At 34.0% G+C, this 20316-nt stretch overlaps 1 protein-coding gene across 8 annotated transcripts in view; it reads right to left on the bottom strand.

Annotated features, from left to right (window-relative positions):
• Positions 1 to 20316, bottom strand: part of Prpf40a (pre-mRNA processing factor 40 homolog A) — a 41539-nt gene that overhangs the window by 6800 nt on the left and 14423 nt on the right. For 2 of the 8 annotated variants that reach the window (XM_050139989.1, XM_050139993.1), the window contains exons 5-21: positions 19316 to 19332; positions 11764 to 11874; positions 10762 to 10882; positions 10474 to 10527; positions 9139 to 9163; positions 7946 to 8299; positions 5999 to 6107; positions 5501 to 5565; positions 4983 to 5147; positions 4525 to 4633; positions 3747 to 3897; positions 2718 to 2851; positions 1886 to 2000; positions 1622 to 1725; positions 1415 to 1531; positions 1016 to 1153; positions 519 to 614 (exon numbers count right to left, since the gene is read on the bottom strand). In XM_050139989.1, the coding sequence (XP_049995946.1) occupies positions 519 to 614; positions 1016 to 1153; positions 1415 to 1531; positions 1622 to 1725; positions 1886 to 2000; positions 2718 to 2851; positions 3747 to 3897; positions 4525 to 4633; positions 4983 to 5147; positions 5501 to 5565; positions 5999 to 6107; positions 7946 to 8299; positions 9139 to 9163; positions 10474 to 10527; positions 10762 to 10882; positions 11764 to 11874; positions 19316 to 19332 (1985 nt within the window). The remainder of the gene's footprint in view (positions 1 to 518; positions 615 to 1015; positions 1154 to 1414; positions 1532 to 1621; positions 1726 to 1885; positions 2001 to 2717; positions 2852 to 3746; positions 3898 to 4524; positions 4634 to 4982; positions 5148 to 5500; positions 5566 to 5998; positions 6108 to 7945; positions 8300 to 9138; positions 9164 to 10473; positions 10528 to 10761; positions 10883 to 11763; positions 11875 to 19315; positions 19333 to 20316) is intronic. The other 6 variants (XM_050139990.1, XM_050139994.1, XM_050139991.1 and 3 more) reach the window with 3 other exon arrangements.

Genomic DNA, 20316 nt, shown 5'->3' with positions numbered 1-20316 from the left:
ATAACAGGCATTCTACCATATCCTCCCTGAATTTATGCATGTTGGGGCATATGAACTCCAGTTCTTACACTTGCAGGGAACGAGTTTGCCTGTTCAATTGTCTCCTTAACTCCAGTTGAGTCAAATAGCACAGCTAAAAAACCCTTTCCTTCAAGTTGTCACAGCTGGCTTATTTGTAACATCACTGACTTGTTGTGAGAACTTAGTTCACACATCTAATAAGAGTACAGCTTCTGAAACAAAGTTTTATTTTTAGTTGTTTTCCAAGAAAACGTTAGGATATTCCGAGGCTTATTGTTAGCTACTAACTTATTATGTGGCTGACAAACAAACAGCAAATCTGATGCTAGCTTTCATAAGGCCATGCAAACCTGCTTTTCATTTGAAACAATTCTACAGAAAGAAAACACTCACTCTCCTTGATCAGAAGTATAAAACAGCAGTGCATGTTAAGAAATATGCTTGACCATTTTAAATTCAAAGTTTCACCTTTTATGTCACAGTAAACTAAGAATTACCTCAAGCACATGCATGAAATCTTTAAATATTCTTTTTCTTTCAGATTCTAGAGTTATGTCCTCAAATGCTGGTTCTTTTACAAATCTCTCTCGGATCTGAAAAGCAATGACATGGAATGAATATATGATAATGCCAAGAAAATCTTATCACGACTAAAAGGTATCTGAGCTATAGGTAAAACTGTGATAAGCCCTAAAGTGCATATTTTGTCTTTCAAAAAAATTCTAGCAGGTCAGGGTAGTGCATGTCTGGAGGCAGAATCAGGAAGACCTCTGAGATCAAGGCCATCCTGACCTACAGAGTCCCAAGAAAGCAGGTGCTACCCCAAAGAATCCCTAACCCCAGGTGGTGGCGGTTGTTCAAACATTTTTTAACCCTCTCTAAAATTCAAATCACAGAAGACTTTTGACATATCTAGTATGGTTTATGAATAATCTTAGTGTATTTCAACTGTAAGGCACAGCCCCCATTACAGACAATTTATGAGTATACATACATCTTCCCAAACAGCATCCAGCTCTATCGGAGGAGCAGCCTGTTTCAACATACTCTTAAATGCAGACTCTTTTCTTTTCATTTTCCGTGCTTCCTCTTTTTCTCTTTCACGCTCACGGGCTTCTGCCTTTTCTAGTAACTATCAAAAAATCATATCTAATAAGTTATGATAGTGTAAGTCCTGTTTCAAATATTCATTGTTCTGAAAAGCAGTATCGCAGTATCATTTATAAATGTTTGAACTTGACCTATAACAATAAAAGGTAAGACAGTCATCATTTTTATAAATTTTGTTTGACTTTACCTTATACATCCATTCATAGTATCTTATCCCATTAGCCTACAACTTTAAGTAATTTTTAGATAAATAATAATCTAGATGTGTGATAATCAAACTTACACTATTGAAAGCCAACTTGATATTTCCCGCATCCAAAGTAGTTGATCTTTTTGTTGAACTGATTATCGCCACAAAATCTTCAAAAGTAGTATTTACTTCAACTACAAATCCTTTATCCTAAAAAACAGAAATCTTATTATAAGTAACACAAAACTCCAAGGAATGAATCGATGTTTTCAAATAGGTAAGGACAAGTGTCTTATTTACCTTAAGAATGTCTTTTATTATCTTTTTTTCATCATGATAACGCGCTTTAAGATCTTCAACATAAAACTTGAAAAGATCAAGTGCAGTTGATCCTAATGAAAAAACTAAAGAAGTCAAAAAGCTAGCTCTAACCAAGAGCTGCAATTACTTTTTGTTTGTAAAACAAACATAAAATAAGGCACACACCTACCCCACCAACCGCTGCCCCTCACCCTCCACTCCACTCCAACTACCAGCTTAGGTATGGAAAGAAAAGAATCTCACCCGGCTGACCAAGCATATTAGTGAATCTAATGTCAGAACTAATAGTTGGATACAGTTCCATCCAAGATGACATAGAATGTAGCTGTCCATGCTCATGTAATTCATCTAAAAATATCTGTATAAGAGGAATAAATACATTTGAAAAATCCTTAGAAATATACAGAAACATGTTAAAACCTGTTAATAAAATCACAAATGCTTCTATTAGTGCTATCCAACATTTTTAGGTACAAAGAATATTTGCCATTTCATGGGAGTAAAAATGTTTTTAGATCACAAATGAGGATAAACAAACCATCCAAAGAAAGGGTTAGGGGCAGAAGCAGCTCTTGCAGAGGACCTAGGTTCTGTTTTTAACATCCACACTCAAAATCACTTCTAACTCCAGTCCCAGGGGATCTGAACATCAGGCAAGTACACGGTACATACACACATGTAGGAAGTAAACTCATATATATAATAAATCTAAAATTAGACATAAAAACACACTACTTTCAAAGTGTTTAAACTCCCATAAGAGCTTAATTGTTACACTCCTAAATTGTACTATAGCATGTTCTTTGGGAATCATATATCCATTATTCATCTTTTTCCCTCATGCTATTTTTCTCAGCTAAAATCTTATGTTCAAGTAGAATAATGTTTGCTACAGCCTTGCCTCAAATACCCAAGAACAATTTCTAAAATATAGAAATTCAGAGTTTGACATATATGGTCCAAAACAAAGTTTATGTAGTGAACTGGAAACAAGGATCTCAAAGCTGTTTTGATCCTTGTTGAAATTCAATGACTATATTACAGAACTAAACTCGAAAAGGCATTTTTCTATTACCTGGAAAGATTCCCTATTTTTACGCTGCCGCCTCCTTTCTCTCAATAAAGTCTTCTGTTTTTCTTCTTCTTCTTCCTTTTCTAAAGCCCGGATATGTTCCTCAAAGCATATTAATGCATCTTCTTTATCCATGTCTGAAGTATTTTTCAGATAAAAAAGAAATAAATTTGAAATGTTAACAAAGATAGCAGTTTAACTATTTGCATTAAACTCTACAAGTTCAAATTCAGTGCTCAAAAATACTTGCATTTGAACTTGGACATGATCTTGTAATGATACAAATTTTAAGACTTCAAACACTACAAAGAATAAAGGGAAGCGCACATGCACATGACAAAATGAACTAACAGAACAATGTTATACTTAATCCCAAATAGATTTTCATTATTTTATTGATGCAAGTTTTTATTAGTTCTAAGAGCTTTGTGTGTATTCTGATGATATTCATCCCCCCGCCTCTTCACAAATAAAACTCTCCACTTACTCAGCTAACTTTGTGGTCCCTACCACTCCACACTTATTTAAACCCATCAAGAACAATGTCTTGGGATAGAGGGTCTTCCACTTAAGGGTGGTCAAATTTATCAGGAGCTATATTTCAGAAAAAAACTGCCTCCCTCTGCAGCAGCCTCAGTAGTTGCTAACATTCTACAGCTATGCAAACTGCAGCCAACACCCATCTCCATATGCTACTATTTGTCTTCTGCAGGTGTGACTGCTGCCACAGTCACTGTTGAGTTCCTAAGTGTAGCTGCTTTACTTTGTTTACAAGACACCAGTAATCCACAAATGGTTAACTTATTACATATTTGAATAATTATCTGTTAAAGGTAACTTGGATCTCTAGAAAAGTATTTTTCCCTAAAGCAAAATTCAATTAGAAACAACCCATTATAAAATAAAGTATTTTTTTTTCCAAAAATACAAATCCTTGTGTAAAGTTAAGCTGGCAACTGCATAAAAAGTCAGAGCAATTCCACTGAGGGGTATTGCTTCTCACTATTTTCCTTATGTAGGCATTGTTCTTACTCTGTAACTCTTCATCCTCTGCAAATGTTGGGTTATCCATTAGATACTGCTGGGCTTCAGACCAAGTAGTAGAATACGTAACATTAGCCATATTGTCAAGTATGTTTTTTAAGGCTTCCCAATTTCTCTTTCGTAACTGCTTTGCTTGTTCCTACAAGAAATGTTCGAATAATTCCTTTAACATTCAAACAAGGTATCTGAATTATAATTACTTAAGATATTCTAACATAAATGTAACATGCTTCATTTTCTTATTGTTCTTTCTTAATGTGTAGCAGAGTCCTTACCTTCCGTTTCCCATCACTCTTTGAAGTTGGAATCCAAAAACCTGTATTGCTTTTCTATCCTCATTCCATAAACACATGTCCTTACCAGCATGCAGTACAGATACAATTTATGAGGGCTACGGTGTACATTCATAACATGTAAATACCCAAGTTTTCACTGAAATTCAACTATGCTTAACTTTTAGTAATACTTGCACTTTCATCTATGTATCCTTCAATACTAGATGCAAAACAATTTAACAGAGATAAATACTGGAATAAATCAGCACCACCATGATTTAATCACTTATTAGTATGTGTAACTAAGAGGGGAAAAAGATTTAAGAGTTACTCACTTTATCTCTTAACATAGCTTCTAATGAATCAATATGATATACAACATACAAATACAACATAAGAAATTAAAGAAACTGGTGTTAGAACTTTTACTAATTTAAATAAAGAAAAAAATCTTACTCAGAATGTTGAAATATTGGTAATTTAAAACGCACCTTTTCTTTTTTTGAAAGGAAGAACAAAACGTCTTCATAGATTTCAAGCCGATCACGCTCTGAAATAGCATTCCAAACTTCCATCTCCCCAAACATTTGCTCGGCTTTTCTAAAGATTATGAAATCAAGTGTTACTAGCTTACTGTATCACTATAATTTTAGATCTTTTTTTTCCCCTCAAAGACAGGAAATGGACATTCTCTTCACTATAAGCTCACAAATACAGTACTCAGGATAACTTTATAACACTCAATAAAATATTTAAAAAAGAGCAAAAGCCTCTTTTTTCTCTTAGAACAATTCATATTAGGTAAGGCTTTGTACTATAAATAGCCCTTTTTTGCTATCTTATGAAATTGCTGCACCCTCATTTACACGCTGTTTTCATTAGCGTCGACTCTGGATGAGAGAGCAAGAAGCACGACAGGAACAACAGGGCCTGCAGCAGTAAACCTTACTTGTATCTGGTTGTGGAAGTCATCTTCTCATGAGTTTCTAGAAATCGCTGAAAAGATTCCTTAGCTTCTTTGTATTTTGATCTTGCTTCTTCTTTTTCCTCTTTCTCAGTCTGAACTTTATAGGCATTAAAAGCCTGCTTTTTTTCACTCAGCTTTGCTAACGCACTAAATAATAGAAAAAAAATCATACAAGAATAAACATAAAGACTGGAGAATCAAATGCTAGTGCTTTAGAAAAAAGTGATGCATATATTAAGAAAGGGTCTGTAATTTATTAAAGATACAAAATTATTCTAAAGAGCAAGTTCTAGCGTTAAAATATTCTAATTTCATTTGGAACAAGGTGCTATAATTGTAGAATAAGCCTTTTGGACTTTAGGCCATAGCATACATTAAATACTTCTATTTATGCTAGTTACATAGCTATGAACAGCTGTTTACTACAAAGTTATACTCTCTTACACAATTTTAAATGTCCTAAGATTAACGTAAAGTTAATTTAAAAATTGCTGTACTACCTGTACCGAGGATCATTAATGATCATTTTCATAGCTTGTTCCCATGAAGCATTGGAGGGTACCCGCTGAAAATTATTTAAAAAAAAAATAAAAAATTTTCAGAGAGAATGGTATTATAGGATAGCAAGTTTAACACTCACTGTAAGTATCAAGCACCCCCCTTTGCAGATTTTTTATTGCCTAAAATTTTCAATGAAGCAAATTTGTGATACAGTTATTGACTGAAAGAAAGTTCACACTGAAATTGAAACAGTATTTTTTGCATTACCACCAACTAAAAGATAAGCAATAATTTAAATAAAAGTCTTATTTATCAAGGCAAAAAGTATGATTGTGAACTAATACCTTGTTGAATTTCCAAAAGCACTCTTTAATAAAAACACAACAAATTTAGTTTGTTTTCAGTTACAAAAGTTCAGAGATTAGTATTTTAAATAAAGGCACCAAAATGAACATTTATTATGAATTATTAAGGGTTACTTAAAAAGTCTATAATACCTTTTCTTTCAATAATTCTTTAAATGCTTGCTTTGCCTCCTCCTTTGTATTCCAAGTATATGTTTTTTTTGCAGGTTGGCTCTCTTCCTCTTCTTTTTTAGGAGTAAAACTAGAGAGAGAGAAATTTAAACATGCTATTCATAATTTCAATAACTATTTTCTGCTTAGAAAATCATTTAACTGTTTGACTGTGAGCTAAAACTTGCCAATTTTTGGAAGAAAGTTTCTTGTATGAACCCTGAAAATACTACTATCTGAAGACACTAAGGTGACTTGTGCCACTAGTCTCCAGGGTAATAAATGGCTTATTATATTTATTCACATGTTTCATATTAGTGCTCTAATAAACCTGTTATTTTTGCATGTACACAGAAAGCTAAAAAGGGTATACAGAACAATCTAAGTGATCAATTAGCAAAAGTCAGCTTAGTTAATTCTTTAAACATAGTATTAAGAGAATATAGCAATTAGCAATAATTCTATGTCTTCTTTTTGGCTGATTTTGTACTATGGCACAAGCACCAAGTCATTGTTTAAACCAGAAGACCTTAAATATTATTTGACAAGTTGTGCATAAGACTGCTAAATTCTGATTTCAGAAAGAATTAATATAATACAGAATTAGCAACAACTTGTTTGGGGTCCACTGAACTGAAAATAATTTAGTTTAAATAATGGAAATGACACTGCAATAAATATGGCTATAAGAATGTAATATGTATGCACTATATCATTCTTTAAGTATCCTTTACACAGAAATTAATTAAAATCATTAAAAGATTATAGTTCAAGAGTTATAGTGGAATGTTTATTAGGAAAAATCCTTTTAAAACCATGAAAAATCAATTAACCTGCCTTCCATATTCCATATTCATAAAAAAGAATGAAAATAATCACATAAAACATCTGTGATGATCACAGAAATCTCTCATCATTTGGAAGCAATTTGATTATGCAACATACAACAGATTATGCATTAAAAGTAACTCAAATATATATATATAGATTTGAAATAATTACATGTAATTATCATACCAAGTTGCAGAAGGTATTTTGAGCATCTGAGTATTTTGGTGCTCAAAAATTTCAGTAATAAAATGTAGAATGATATTTCCAAAGCTTACGTCCTATCATTTGACCTTTATGGATACAGAAAATATCTTATATACATGTGTATAAATGCACACATATACACGCCCACACAAAATGCTTAAAATTTATGCACAGTTAAGGTAAAAAGAGTAAAAGAAAATGTTGCCTCTACTCTTAATTGCCTCCTAATGTACCATTTCATTTCCTTTTAATTATCTCAGTATTAAAACATTATACAGCTATTGGTGAAATTAACAGGAGAGAAAGAACACTGACAGGAGTAAAGATGGAGGCAATATGACTAAATATTAACTGGATAATAGTGTTTGGTCAGATTATTCATCCATTTTTACCTTTTTTGTATATCTTGGCTCATATGGTATAAAAAGGCAGTTTTGCAATCATTACAAGGAGTGCCTTTTGGTGACTCTTCTATAGAGTGCCTTCTCTTATCTGAGGCATTTTTCAACAAAGCTGTTTGTATTTTTCAATTTATTTACAATAAGCTTAAAAACAAGCACCACCAATAACCAAAAGGAATGAAATCAAGTTTAATTCTGTTCTATTTGGCAGAGCTTTTCACCTTCCAAAACTCATCTGTGCTCAACAGAAATCTATACCATTTCTTTAGCACTGGGAACAGAGCACATAAATCAGAGAAGGAAAACAGACACATTCCTCTAAAGAGCAAACTAATTAGGGCTTACTCCAAGCCTTTATTTAAAATACTGGAAGTTTGTAAAATGATTTTTTTTTCATTTTTGCCTTGATTTTTATTTCATTTACTAAATTAACAAGTTCTTATAGTTAAGTCAGGCACTGACTTTCAGAACTCTTGAGAGTTATAAAACTTACTCGGTTACAGTTTCTTGTTTAGAAGGTTCTTCTCCAGCACTACTGGACATGTCACCACTTAGATCTTGAATAGCCGTGGTATTAGCAATCTGTGCTTGTTCTTCATTGGCTATAGTTACTGAATTTTCATTATCGACTACAGTAGCAACAATGGAAGTAACTTCAGGCTCAGGAGCAACTGGAACACTTCCGACAGTATTAGTAGGTGTGGTGGAAGTACTGGCATTAGCAGCTGCTGCAGCAGCTGCAACAACAGCAGCTGCTGCTTCTGCAGCAGCCATGGTGCTCATAGTGGTTGGAATTTCTGTTGTAGGAACTGGGGCTATGGATGATGTAGTACATTCTTCTTGCTTGCTACACAGTAAAACAGAGAAACAGCAAGAGAGTGAATACAAGGTATGGAAGTAGGGAGGAAGAGAGAGAAATGGTCATTTCAATACTGTAACAGTAAAACTAACTAAAGCCAATCTTAAAATAATACTAAAGGAATAATAAAGGGCTAAACAAATTCATTGACAGTAAACTAAAAAAATCACCCAAAAATATCACAAAAAAAAATAATATTAATTTTATGCTTGTTTTAGAGACTATCTTGCCAGGATGCCTATGCTGGGCTCAGATGCATGGGACTCAGGCAATACTGTGGCTCTGACCTTCTTGAGTAGAGCTGGAATTAGTATTATATGTGTTATCACTTCCAGCTTCTACCATTATTTGATTTCGCATACCTGCACAGTAACATGAAATAAGTGCCCATACAAGTTAATTTCCTAACATTCAATTATTTCATGAAAATCTCAATCTGTTCTTTTGCATAATATCTTCTTTGACATATATCAAAAATAAGAACTTTAAATCTATATTTAAAAATTAAAGGAAAACTTTGTGGGCTGGGGCTGTATAGCTCAGTATTTGAGGGCGAACATGTACAAAACCTTGGGTCTATTCCTCCAGACCATAAAATAAATTTAGTGTAATGGAGGACACACACTCACACACACACACACACACACACACACACACACACACTCACACACACACACATTTATATTATCCCACTCATAATCTTCCAAACACATCAAACCATTAGCCTAATCCTGTTAAATAGTTTTTTTTAAAGAGGACAACTAAAACAAGAATGTCATGGAAAAGGGCCAAATTTATAAACAGTACTATTTTTCAAAATCGCTTACCTGCTTTCTTCAGCTTTGATCATTGCTATTAAAGAAAAAAGAAGAGTCATAAACTAGTTTTTAAATAAAACCACTGAAAACAAACTCTAAAAGGAGAAAGTACCATAATCTTATAGAATTTATCACCTGAAAAACAATTTAAAACTCACTTTAAAGAGCAAGTGTTTGCTTTAGTTTCCTCAAGGCCTCATTACAACAATGAAAACTTGGCAATAGCAAGAGTTCAGCAATCTTTCCTAGTGCTGATACTTCAAAGGCTGCTGGCCTTGCAATCACTCTAAAAATACTCAGCATTTTGGAATACAATAGTATTGCCTCCAGGAATAAGACTATTTTTTTAAAAGATAAAAATGTAAATTGGTATCATACTCATGAAATTTGAGCCCATTTTTCTTTTTTGTCCCATTTTTCATACTAGCACTTACAAGCAGATTAGCAGCTATGCAAACCAACAATTTGTAGTCATATCAGAAATGAGCTTGACACTAAGTGAGCAATTTGGGATACTATTGATAACATTATTAACTCATGCTCAGACAGTTTAGATAGAGCTTTAAAGATCTGAGCACTCAATATCTGTTTTCATTCTAGGCTCTGGTAAACTTTAAATTTGGTGGTAAGACACATACTTTAATTTCTTATCACTAGGAATGAGGCGCTCCATGTAAGCAATGATAAGCTTAAATTTATAAACATAATTTAAAAAATGTTATCACTCATTAAAATATTTCTGAAATTTTAACTAAATGCAAAAATCCCCACATAACCTTCTGCTTAGCTAATCTAGAACAGTTTATGATAAAAGATCGTATTTTAAGAAGAGTTCTTAATTACAATGTCCGCTTTTGTTCTCTGAGTATTATGCTAGATAACAATCTTTTCTAAATTTTGAAAGGTAGTGAATAGTTGAAAATGTTTAAAACTATCCTTCCCTAAATGAAATATTTATTTACCCTAACTTTTAGATAAAAAGCATATTAATATTACATTAATAATATTACATACATATAAAACAAAATCAGTATTTTATATGTATACTGATAATGTATGAAAAAAATAATTGCTATTAAAGATCAACTACTACCCACTATCATTATTAAGCTTAATCACATGTTCCATGTATGCACCAACATTCAAAAGGATAATGAGTTTGTATGTCAACTTGTTCAACACAAAGTGTAACTTCAAAGCTCATTTATAATATAACTCTTAAATAAAAGTGATTGTTTGAATTAATGTCTTTCACTGCAGATTCATCCATTCAAGGTTAGTGAAAATTAGTGACATACTTTAAATGTTAAATATAACAGAAAATGAATTATCAAAGCAGCTCACCATGCAGGTTTGATTTTGTAATAAGACCTCCAGCAACAATGGTATTCTGGTATCCTAGTTTCAATGGAATCAAATCAAATAAAGTCTATTTAAAATCTATAGAACTGAGATCTAGAGCAACAAGAAAATAAAGAGCCCATAAAACTGTTACATCATTTAAAATGTGCAGACAATTTTTTTTCCAATTTGAATAAGGCCTTAGTTTAAATATCCCTATTCAGGAAGGGCTGTTTCTAAGTGACTGGCATATAGGCAACACTTCCCAATAGAGTTGTTTTCCCATCTTACCTTCAAGATCCTCAAGTTCCTTGGGTTTGGCCCATCGGGACTCTTTTGTCTGAGAATTATAGTAATAAGGCTTCCCAGAATCAGATTTGTACTCTTTCCACGGGCATTTAGACAAGAGTTGCTAAAGAAGGGGAAAACATTCAGCAAATAATAACATGTTCAGGACTGCTGACTATCCACTCATTTTCACTAAACATTGTCTACCTGTGTAACTCTAAATACCAAAGTTGTCAATTAAATTAATACACCATTTAACCTTTATAGTAACTCTACAGAATTTAGATTCTTCTCCATTAATCTTTCTGAAGAGAATAACTTGTCAAAGGTAAGAAATATACTTATAAGACACATTGTGAGCATGTGTGCATATGAACAAGAAATAAACAGGGAATAAAATGTTCTCTAACAGCCTTCCTTCTCAAGCCCTGTGTACTTTAGATGACTTGGGGGGTGCAGGGAAAATACAGTTACTGTTGTAAGTTCTTTATTTAAGTTAAAAATGGAATACCACTGGCTGGGTAAAACTTACACTCTTCAGTGAAAAACATTACCTGTTCCTAAGCACACTGAGTACTAAACATGCAATACTGCTTGCTTTAGTGCTTCAAACTTAACTTCATCATATTTTATCTATTTTGAATGGTGAAATGTATAACACAAAATAAATACGCTTTCATAGGCATTTTCACAAAGAGAAAATATTATCTCTAAGACAAGACAGTATTTTATAGGCAGTTTCATTGCATTACATCAAACCCCACAGTCAACTGGAACTGTTCACATAATTTTTAAAAACCAATCACATTTCCATTGAGAAAAAACTGCTTTCCCCTTCAATTTATTCTTCAAGACATATTTGAACATAAGACAATAGTAAACCAAAAGTTTTTTATTAACTCTTTGTCACATGTAAGAACTGCTCTTCGGATAGCTTAATTTAAAATTCTATGGACTATACTCAAGCTATCTAACAATTCTGACTCTCAGTCTTCAAACATTTACCTCAGCAGGTGTTTTAAGATCATCTGGTTTTTCCCAGGTAGACTGTTTTGTTTCAGTATTATAATAATAAGTCCTTCCATCGGGTGATTTATGTTCTGTCCACATTGATTTCTAAAGGAAAAAAAAATTACTCAAGTATAAAATATCCAACAGTGGATATTCACATGAGTTACAAGGTAGCAAGCATACGAAAACACCACATTTAAGCATAAAATGATAATTTTTTAACAGTTCAAATCACCTGAAATCACTTGTTAATGGACGCAGAGACAGAACATTTTAAAAATCATTCAAAGGTAGCGTTATACATATGACTGCCCCAGAAGAATGGCAGCATTGTATTTTCTGCATAACAAGATAACCCTCTAGCAACATAAACCCACCCTATGGACAACATACACAAACTAAATACAGACATAATAAATATATAAAGGTGTATAAATAGTGCATTTATCTAGTCTAATTTTAAAAAAGCAAAACAAGGACTCAGACAATTTTCTAAATCAATCCCCTATAAAGACAGTTTGTAAAACGAGGAAAAGCAAAGATGGTTTATTGCAAAAAGCACTAACAAGATGAAAAGGGGGGGGGGAAGATTCTTGTGTGATAATAAATATAAATCTATTTCCAATCAAGGATCTACCCAAACAATTCAATAGTCTACTGAATTTGAAAATGAGTCCTCAGGTATGATATTTTAGTTGTTTGAGTTTTACAAGTTATTCTTTTATTGGCATCAGCTTTTTAAGTGGTAACAAATTTAGCCATGTTCTATGTAGAGATGCTAAAAATAATCTACACTCTATTTTTTCAAATAGATTACTATGCACATCACTTAAGTAGAAATAAAACACAATCACCTACTTGTTTACAGACTGTTACACAGACAAATCATGTCTCAAAAAACAACAAACAAACAAGGGGGAGAGTGGATATCCTTGTCTTGTTCCTAATTTTTCTTTCATTCTTCTGTTTTTATCTGATTTTGGTATCAAAATAATACTGGCTTTATGGAATAAATTTCTATGTACTGCTCCTTCACTTTTTATCTTATAGCACAAATGAAGAATGGGAATGAGCTCTTTCTAGAGAGTTTGACAGAATTCACAGTGACTCAGTCTGGTCCTATCTAGGCTTTTCTTCAATGGGAGACTTTTAATCACAGCTTTAATATCATTGCTTGTAGTAGGTTTCTTTAAGTTACATTTTTGGAATTTAATTTTAGTAGGTGATGCAGATTTTGAAATTGTTCCGTTTCTTCTGGGCTATCCTGTTTTTCAGAGTATTCATTTTCACAGTAATGTCTAATAGTGTTTTCTTTTTAAAACTGCGGCTTCTTATTCCTCCTTCCTTTTTTTTTTTTTTTTTTCGCTGCTGTTTTGAGTCAGTCTGTTAATGTAGGCCTAGCTGTCCTAGATTTCCTTTCTGTGTATACCAGGTTGGCCACAAAGTCAGAGATCCTCCTGCCTCTGCCACCATACTGGGCTCCCCTTTTCTTTATGTCAAACCGGCTAAAGGTTTGTCAATCTTAATAACTTTTTCAAAGATACAGCTTTGCTTCCTCAATTTTGAATATTTTTCTTTTGATTTCAATTAATTCCTTCCCCATTCCTTAATTATTATCTGTAGTCTGTGTTTTGGATGAGCCAATTGTTTTAGCTAGCAAAGATCAAAAAATTTACTATCAAAAGTAAAAAAACTACCATGTAAATAAGCAGGCAGAGCTATCCTTGTATCAAACAAAATAAACTTCAAGCCAAAGCTAATTAGGAGCAATAAAAAGAGAATATATTAGTCTGGGTTCTTCAAAGTTACAGAACAAATAGGGAAACAGAATAGAGTGGCTTTTAGATTTGTGGTACAGCTAGTAAACAATGGCTATCTGTCAACAGAAAGTCCAAGAATCAAGCAGCTGTTCAGTCCAGGAGGCTGGATGTCACCAATGCTCCAAAGTATATGCCAGCATCAAAAAGTAAGCTCTGATACCAGAGAAAGGGAACTTGTCAGTCAGGATGAGGGCAAATAGGCAAAGAGTGAGAACATGAGAACATCTTTCTTCCATATCCTTTATGTAGGCTATCTCCAGAAGGTGTGACCCAGATTTAAGATGGATCTTCCCACCCTAAGATCTGGATTTAGGATAGTTCTTTCCACTTCAAATGATTTAATTAATTCCTACCAAGTGCACCTAGCTGCTTAGGTTTTAGTTTTGTTTTTTTGTTTCTTTATCAGATATAGTTAACAACCAAGAATTTTCATATCAGGGCACTTATATTTGATTAATAGAGAAAATTAATTAATAGAGAAAATAATTCAAAGAATAACAACTGTGTTCTATGGGAAGTATTATGGCCAGTGGTTACCCGCACACTGGGGCGTGGCCTTAAACCATACAAGCTGATGTAGAGCATGCGCCTGCACTCTCTGTCTGCACTCTCTTTCCAGTTACTGGATTCAGTTTCTATTCTCTGTCCAAGCAGAAAATTTTGATTTGTGAGTTTACCCCTAAATAAATAACCATCTATTTCTCAATTCTGAGCTAGTGTGGGATTTCCCATAACTGTAGACATTTATGGACTAATACTGGAGTAGAGCCCAATACCACGAAACAAACACCAAAAGATAGAAGACTACACAGGTCCTAACAAATAGTGGGAGTCTTCGATTACGCTCCCACATTTAGATAGGACTTCCAAATTATGAACAAACAATGAAACCTCATAGCTAAAACATATTATGGATAAACTAATACTCCAATCAAGAGACAGAGAAGCATGAGCACGCATGAAGAAAGAGAGAAAAACAAACAAATATTTGGAGAGTAAACAATGCTTTCTTAAATGAACAATCAGTCATTCAAATAACCAGAGAAAAAAATAACAAAATTCAGACAAATGATAATGAAAATACATCAAATCAGCACCTTCAAAGCATACAGCCAAGGCCGCCTAGAAAAGTTTAAGTGATGTTTTAAAAAAAAAAAGATATCAAAAGAGACAACTTCATTATACACAAGGATCTCAAATACGTTCTTAACACAAGTGATTAATGTTTTAATACGCATCCTCACATTTATTGCTAATATTACTCATACTTTATACTATGGAAATGTTAGACAAAATGTAAATTTTCTTAATTGAGTTTCAAGTGTTGATAAAGCAGCAAACAGAACTCTAATAAACATCAACATTGCATTTGTTTCAGGAACTGCTAAAAAAAATTACAAATAAGACAGGGGAGAACCGAGATGTCTGCAAAGGAGAGGAGAGTCTTGAAGATCAGAAGCTAGGGGGCTTGGATATCCAAAGCTAATAAAATAAAGACCAAGTGAGCACAAGCATCCATGATCATTTGTTAAAAAGTGACCAAAGAGTTCAGTATGGAATATTCAGTAGTCATTTGGTATTTGAAGAAAATTGGAATTGATTTTTTTTTTTTGATTTCGAGACAGGGTTTTTCTTGGTAGCTTTGGAGCTTGTAGACCAGGCTGGACTCAAACTCAGAGATCTACCTGCCTCTGCCTCCCAAGTGCTGGGATTAAAGATGTGTGCTACCACCACCTGGCCTGAAAAAGTTTGATTTTTAAGTGGGTGGGGTACCTCACGAACTAACCAAAAATTAAAAATAATTAAAAAAACCAAGAATCTCCATTTCCTCCTATTGTATGCAACAACCAAGAAATCATTTCTTAAATAGATTATGATGTGCTATAACAAATGGGCTCATATATGACAGTCAGCAACAACCAGCTCAGTGGTTGGAGTCAGAAGTTCCAAAGTACTTTTGAATGTCAAGTTTCTGTCAAAAAATGGTCCTGTTCACTGTTTGGTAAATCTGACCTACTACAGCTTTATGAACCCACTGTATCTGAGAGGTATGTTCACTATATTGATGAGCAGTTTTTTATAGCTGTACTAAAATACTCAAAAGCCTGCAGCCAGATATGATTAACAGAAAGGTCTCAACCCTTCCCCAAAATGTTTAACAACATGATATAAGCAACACTTCGAGAACTGAATTAAGAGCTGTTAAGTTCATCATCTAATATCTGATCACTTGGCCAACTCAACTACTTCAAACATGCTGACAGCTTTTTGTAGGGAATACTACAATCAGCAACATGAAGAAAATGCATTCCAAGAGTTCTACTGAATCTTGAAGGACTTTTCACACAATGGGAATAAATTATTTTCAGTTTCTCGAGACAGGGTTTCACTATGTATCCCCGGCTTCCAGGCTAGGCTCAAACTCAAAGAGACCCTCCTGCCTTACCCAGACACCCCCAGAAATACACCTCACCGATCTTCCTACAAGAGTCTCCATAAAGCTCAGTTTACAATGACAATCACAACCGAGGGAACAGGTTACAGAAAAAAAAAAAAAAAAAAGAAAGCAACAAAGAAACCCTCATGAGTATACAGGCATTTTGATTCACAAGTAGGCCTAACAAAATAAATTGTAAATTGACAGCTTTGATAAATTATGCCTGGAAAACTAGGTGGGTAGTGAGTCACTGAGAATGAAACTGGGTCTTTTTTTCTTACTTCATAAAAGTCCTCAAAGTGAACTTATTGCAAGACCTGAACTACTGAAATTAATAAAAGAAACACTTCAGGATAGTGACAATTACTTTCTGAATAGGACTCTACTTCAGAAAATCATACAAAAAGTGACAAGCAGGAATTTATCAGATTAAAAACTTATGCACAACAAAAGAAGCAACAGGGTAGAGAGACTAACAATGGGAGAAAATCTTTGCCAGCTGTTCGTCTCACAGATGAGAAATACCCCAAATTAAGAACCCAAAATTAAGCACCAACAACATGTGGATAAGTGAACTGAGCAAACATTTTGCTGCTTTTTGAAACTGGGTCTCTCTGTGAAGCCCTGGCTGTCCTAGAACTAGCTATGTAGACCAGGCTAGCCTAGCTTCTACCTCAGAGAAGATCCACCTGCCTTGGGCTCCCAAGTGCTTGTATATGAATGTGGCCACCATACCCAGAAAGCAGACAATTCTTATTAACAAGAGACTCATAAATATATGAGAAAATAACTCAATATCCTTAACTAGGAGGGAAATAGAAAGAAGTTCTAACTCCTGGCAGTCAAAACTGGAATTATCAATAAAAGGAAAAAAACCATCAAACTACAATTGTTGTCAAGGTTGTAGACAGGAATCCTCATCTACTGCTGCTCTTCAAAAAACTAAACTAGGACTCACTATACCACTTCTCAGTTATATTTCTGAAGGAATCAAGTCAAAGCACAAGCTAGTGCTGCACACTCACATTTAAAAATGACACCCTCCAAGACAGACAAGTTTTGCATCATTCTGGGTTCCTATAAATATTGGAGAACTTTTATAAAATAAAAATAGGGACTTATTTGAAAAGGGACAAACCAAAGGAGAATAAATATATTCTAAGTTTATTATATGCATACCTAAATATATCATAATGAAACCCATTATTTAATGAAAATAAAGACATTTTCTTGACTTTGTCCAATCTAGTATTTTAAGGAGAAAGTTTTAATATCCTGTCTGTTTACAGTAAGATGAAGTTTAAATCAGTGTGTAAGTCAAATACTGACAGTTGAAAAGTTTTCTTCACAAGATAATGCAAGTTAAGTAGTTACGAACCTTGCTATATTAATGTCTACTATTAAAAACATGAAAACAAATTAAAAGCAATTTTCCTAGAAGTTACACAACTTTTTAAAAAGTATGAGACTCCTAAAAGGACTTAGAATATGTACAATTCAACAAGTTTATTTTGGAGAATCTAACAAAGATTTGCATAAACACTTCTAGGAAAGTATATGAGCTTCTGAGACATTATAGGAGTTACATAACATTCTGCCTAAAACAGTAAAAATTCTACTTCAACCTTCCTTGGCTTCACCTCTTTCTTACTCCCTGGCCATATTGATTTTTTCTTGCATGTACACCAATGTAATGTCTTTGGTCATGCTGTTAAATAACTCAGTGGCACTAACCACAGGTCAAACAAATAATCATCAGACCTTATATTATTCAGTATTCAAAACTGTATGAAATATACATTTCTTTTCTTGCCTTTGGTAGATGGGGGTAGGAGCATGTTATAAACACACTATTTTTGCAAATGCAGATACAGGCCAGAGAAGGACTTTGAAGTCTATCACTCTCTGCTTTACTCTCATAGGGAAACATCAAGTTTACTGTTTTGTTTAGTTCAGCTAGCCAGTTAGCTCTTGGGACTCTCTTGTCATGGCCCCCAATGCTCCGATTATAGGAATGTACGTTGAAAATAAAGATTTAAAATTAGGTTCTTATGCTTGTATAGCAAACACTTTTACCTACAGAGCCATCTCTCCAGCTCCAAACATTTGTTTTTTGCCCCCCAGCCCCCAATTCCTGTCTTTTTATTAACTCACGCACAACTCCTTGTCTTCTGGGTTGTTGAAGAAGTTAAGTCAGACACGACTTGCCACAGTAATGTCTGTCAAAGTGACTGGCCATGCAATCTCCAGCACCGCATGCTGTGGGACAATGGTTTTACCCTGTAAACATTTGTTTCTTGTACTTGTTTAATAAAATGCTGATTGGCCAGTAGCCAGGTAGGAAGTATAGGCAGGGCGACCATGCAGTAAGTAGAGACAGGGCAATGAGAACAGGAGAATTCTGGGAAGAGGAATCTGGCAGTCGTGACCCAGCCACAGAAGAAGCAAGATGTGACTGCCTTGCCGAACAAGGTACCAGATACATGGCTAACATAGAGAAGAATAATGGGCTAATATAAGTTATAAGAGTTAATAAGAAGTCTCAGCTACTAGGCCAATCAGTTTATAACTAATGTAGACCTCTGTGTGATTTCTTTGGGACTTAATGACTGCAGGAACCAGGCAGGACAGAAACCTCAGACAACAACCGTATTCTTCAGGACAATCTCAAAGGCAGCTCATTTTGCATTTTTATCCATCTTATTTTTTCACAATATTTCAATGTGTGTTTCAGCACAGCCAACTTAATCTTTTTCCTTTGCTTAAGTCTTCTTGAGGATGCTGTAAGACTTTTTCCTTTTCTTGGCACCACCATGAAGTCCCAACACAGGATGAAAGGTAGACTTTTGAATGTTGTAGTCAAAAGTATGGCATCTTCCAGTTGCTTACCAGCAAGGAGCAGCCTTAGCCAATCAGAAGGAATTTCCTCCTAAACCTGGATTTTACATTTTTCTATAGCATCTGAGGGTCCAACCTCAAGGGTGATGGTCTTCCCCATAAGGGTCTTTATAAAAATCTGTATGTTGGTAGTGTTCCACCACAGGTGGGCAACTGGAAAGCCAAAAACCTGTTTTCTTTATAAAAGTAATTGGCCTTGGTATTTTGAGATAGTGACATAAAACACAAATAATCTCTCCCAACTCTCTAAAATAAAGATTCTAAAATAAAGCTTTAACATTTGGCATGAAAAACTGAGGACTGGTTTAGCACATAATCTTTAGAAAACAAGGATCAATGTAACATGTTTAAAAAATGTAAGTAACAAGTAACGGGTTTCAATAGTACTTACTGCGCCAGATGCGGCACCTAAAAGACAAAACATTTACAGCGGTAAATGACATGCTCCTCAGTAGGTCCAATACTTATTCTTATTATTTCTTCCTTTCTATTCTTATTAAAGCTCATGAGTTGTCCCTTATTTCCTGTTTACTTGCTTCCCATTCAACAAAGAAAACAAATGAAACATCTATAGCATAAAGCATTTTTAAAACTCGAGTTTTCAATCTCCAAAGTTAACTGTCAGCCGCCAAAATGAGAAACATTCAATTTGCTCTTTGGCTATCTGTCACTCTCACTTAAATTCCTTTCTTTCTTATATATGTTATTAAAATACAATAATGTCTCTCTATTCTCTAACTTTTGTCACTCAGTTACTTTAATCTTATACCTGTGCTGTCATAGAGCAGACTCATGAGATATCACACATACCTGCTTAAAATTTAAATTACAACGAAATAACTTCTTCAATTGTACCAGCCACATTTCAAACTCAATTAGATGTACCTAGTAACAACTGCATGACAATTATAGGTTATAGTATATTTCTACTATTGCAGAAAGTTTTTTCTTTTTTTTTTTAAAAATTGTTTGTTTGTTTATTTATTTATTTATTTATTTATTTATTTATTAATTATGTATGCAATATTCTGTCTGTGGTGCAGGCCAGAAGAGGGCACCAGACCTCATTACAGATGGTTGTGAGCCACCATGTGGTTGCTGGGAATTGAACTCAGGACCTTTGGAAGAGCAGGCAATGCTCTTAACCTCTCAGCCATCTCTCCAGCCCTGCAGAAAGTTTTGTTAGTGTCCTACACTACCCGCCCCCTCCCAAAGTTTTATGGCATAAGGGATTTTCAGGTGTTTGTTAGTGACAAAGCTCATATAAATAATTAATTTCTAACTTTAGAAACTAGGCAACTTAAAATTTTAAGTAAAAGAGAAAGCAAAGACTGTAAAACAAAACAAAGGTTCACATATATGGAAAGCATTCAACTGACTAGAAATATCAAC

The sequence above is a fragment of the Alexandromys fortis genome, unplaced genomic scaffold (genome assembly GCF_014885135.2).
Source record: "Alexandromys fortis isolate MF-2015 unplaced genomic scaffold, M_Fortis_MF-2015_v1.1 scaffold_33, whole genome shotgun sequence".
In the NCBI taxonomy this organism is placed as follows: Eukaryota; Metazoa; Chordata; class Mammalia; order Rodentia; family Cricetidae; genus Alexandromys; species Alexandromys fortis.
This window is presented reverse-complemented; position numbering and strand designations above follow the sequence as displayed.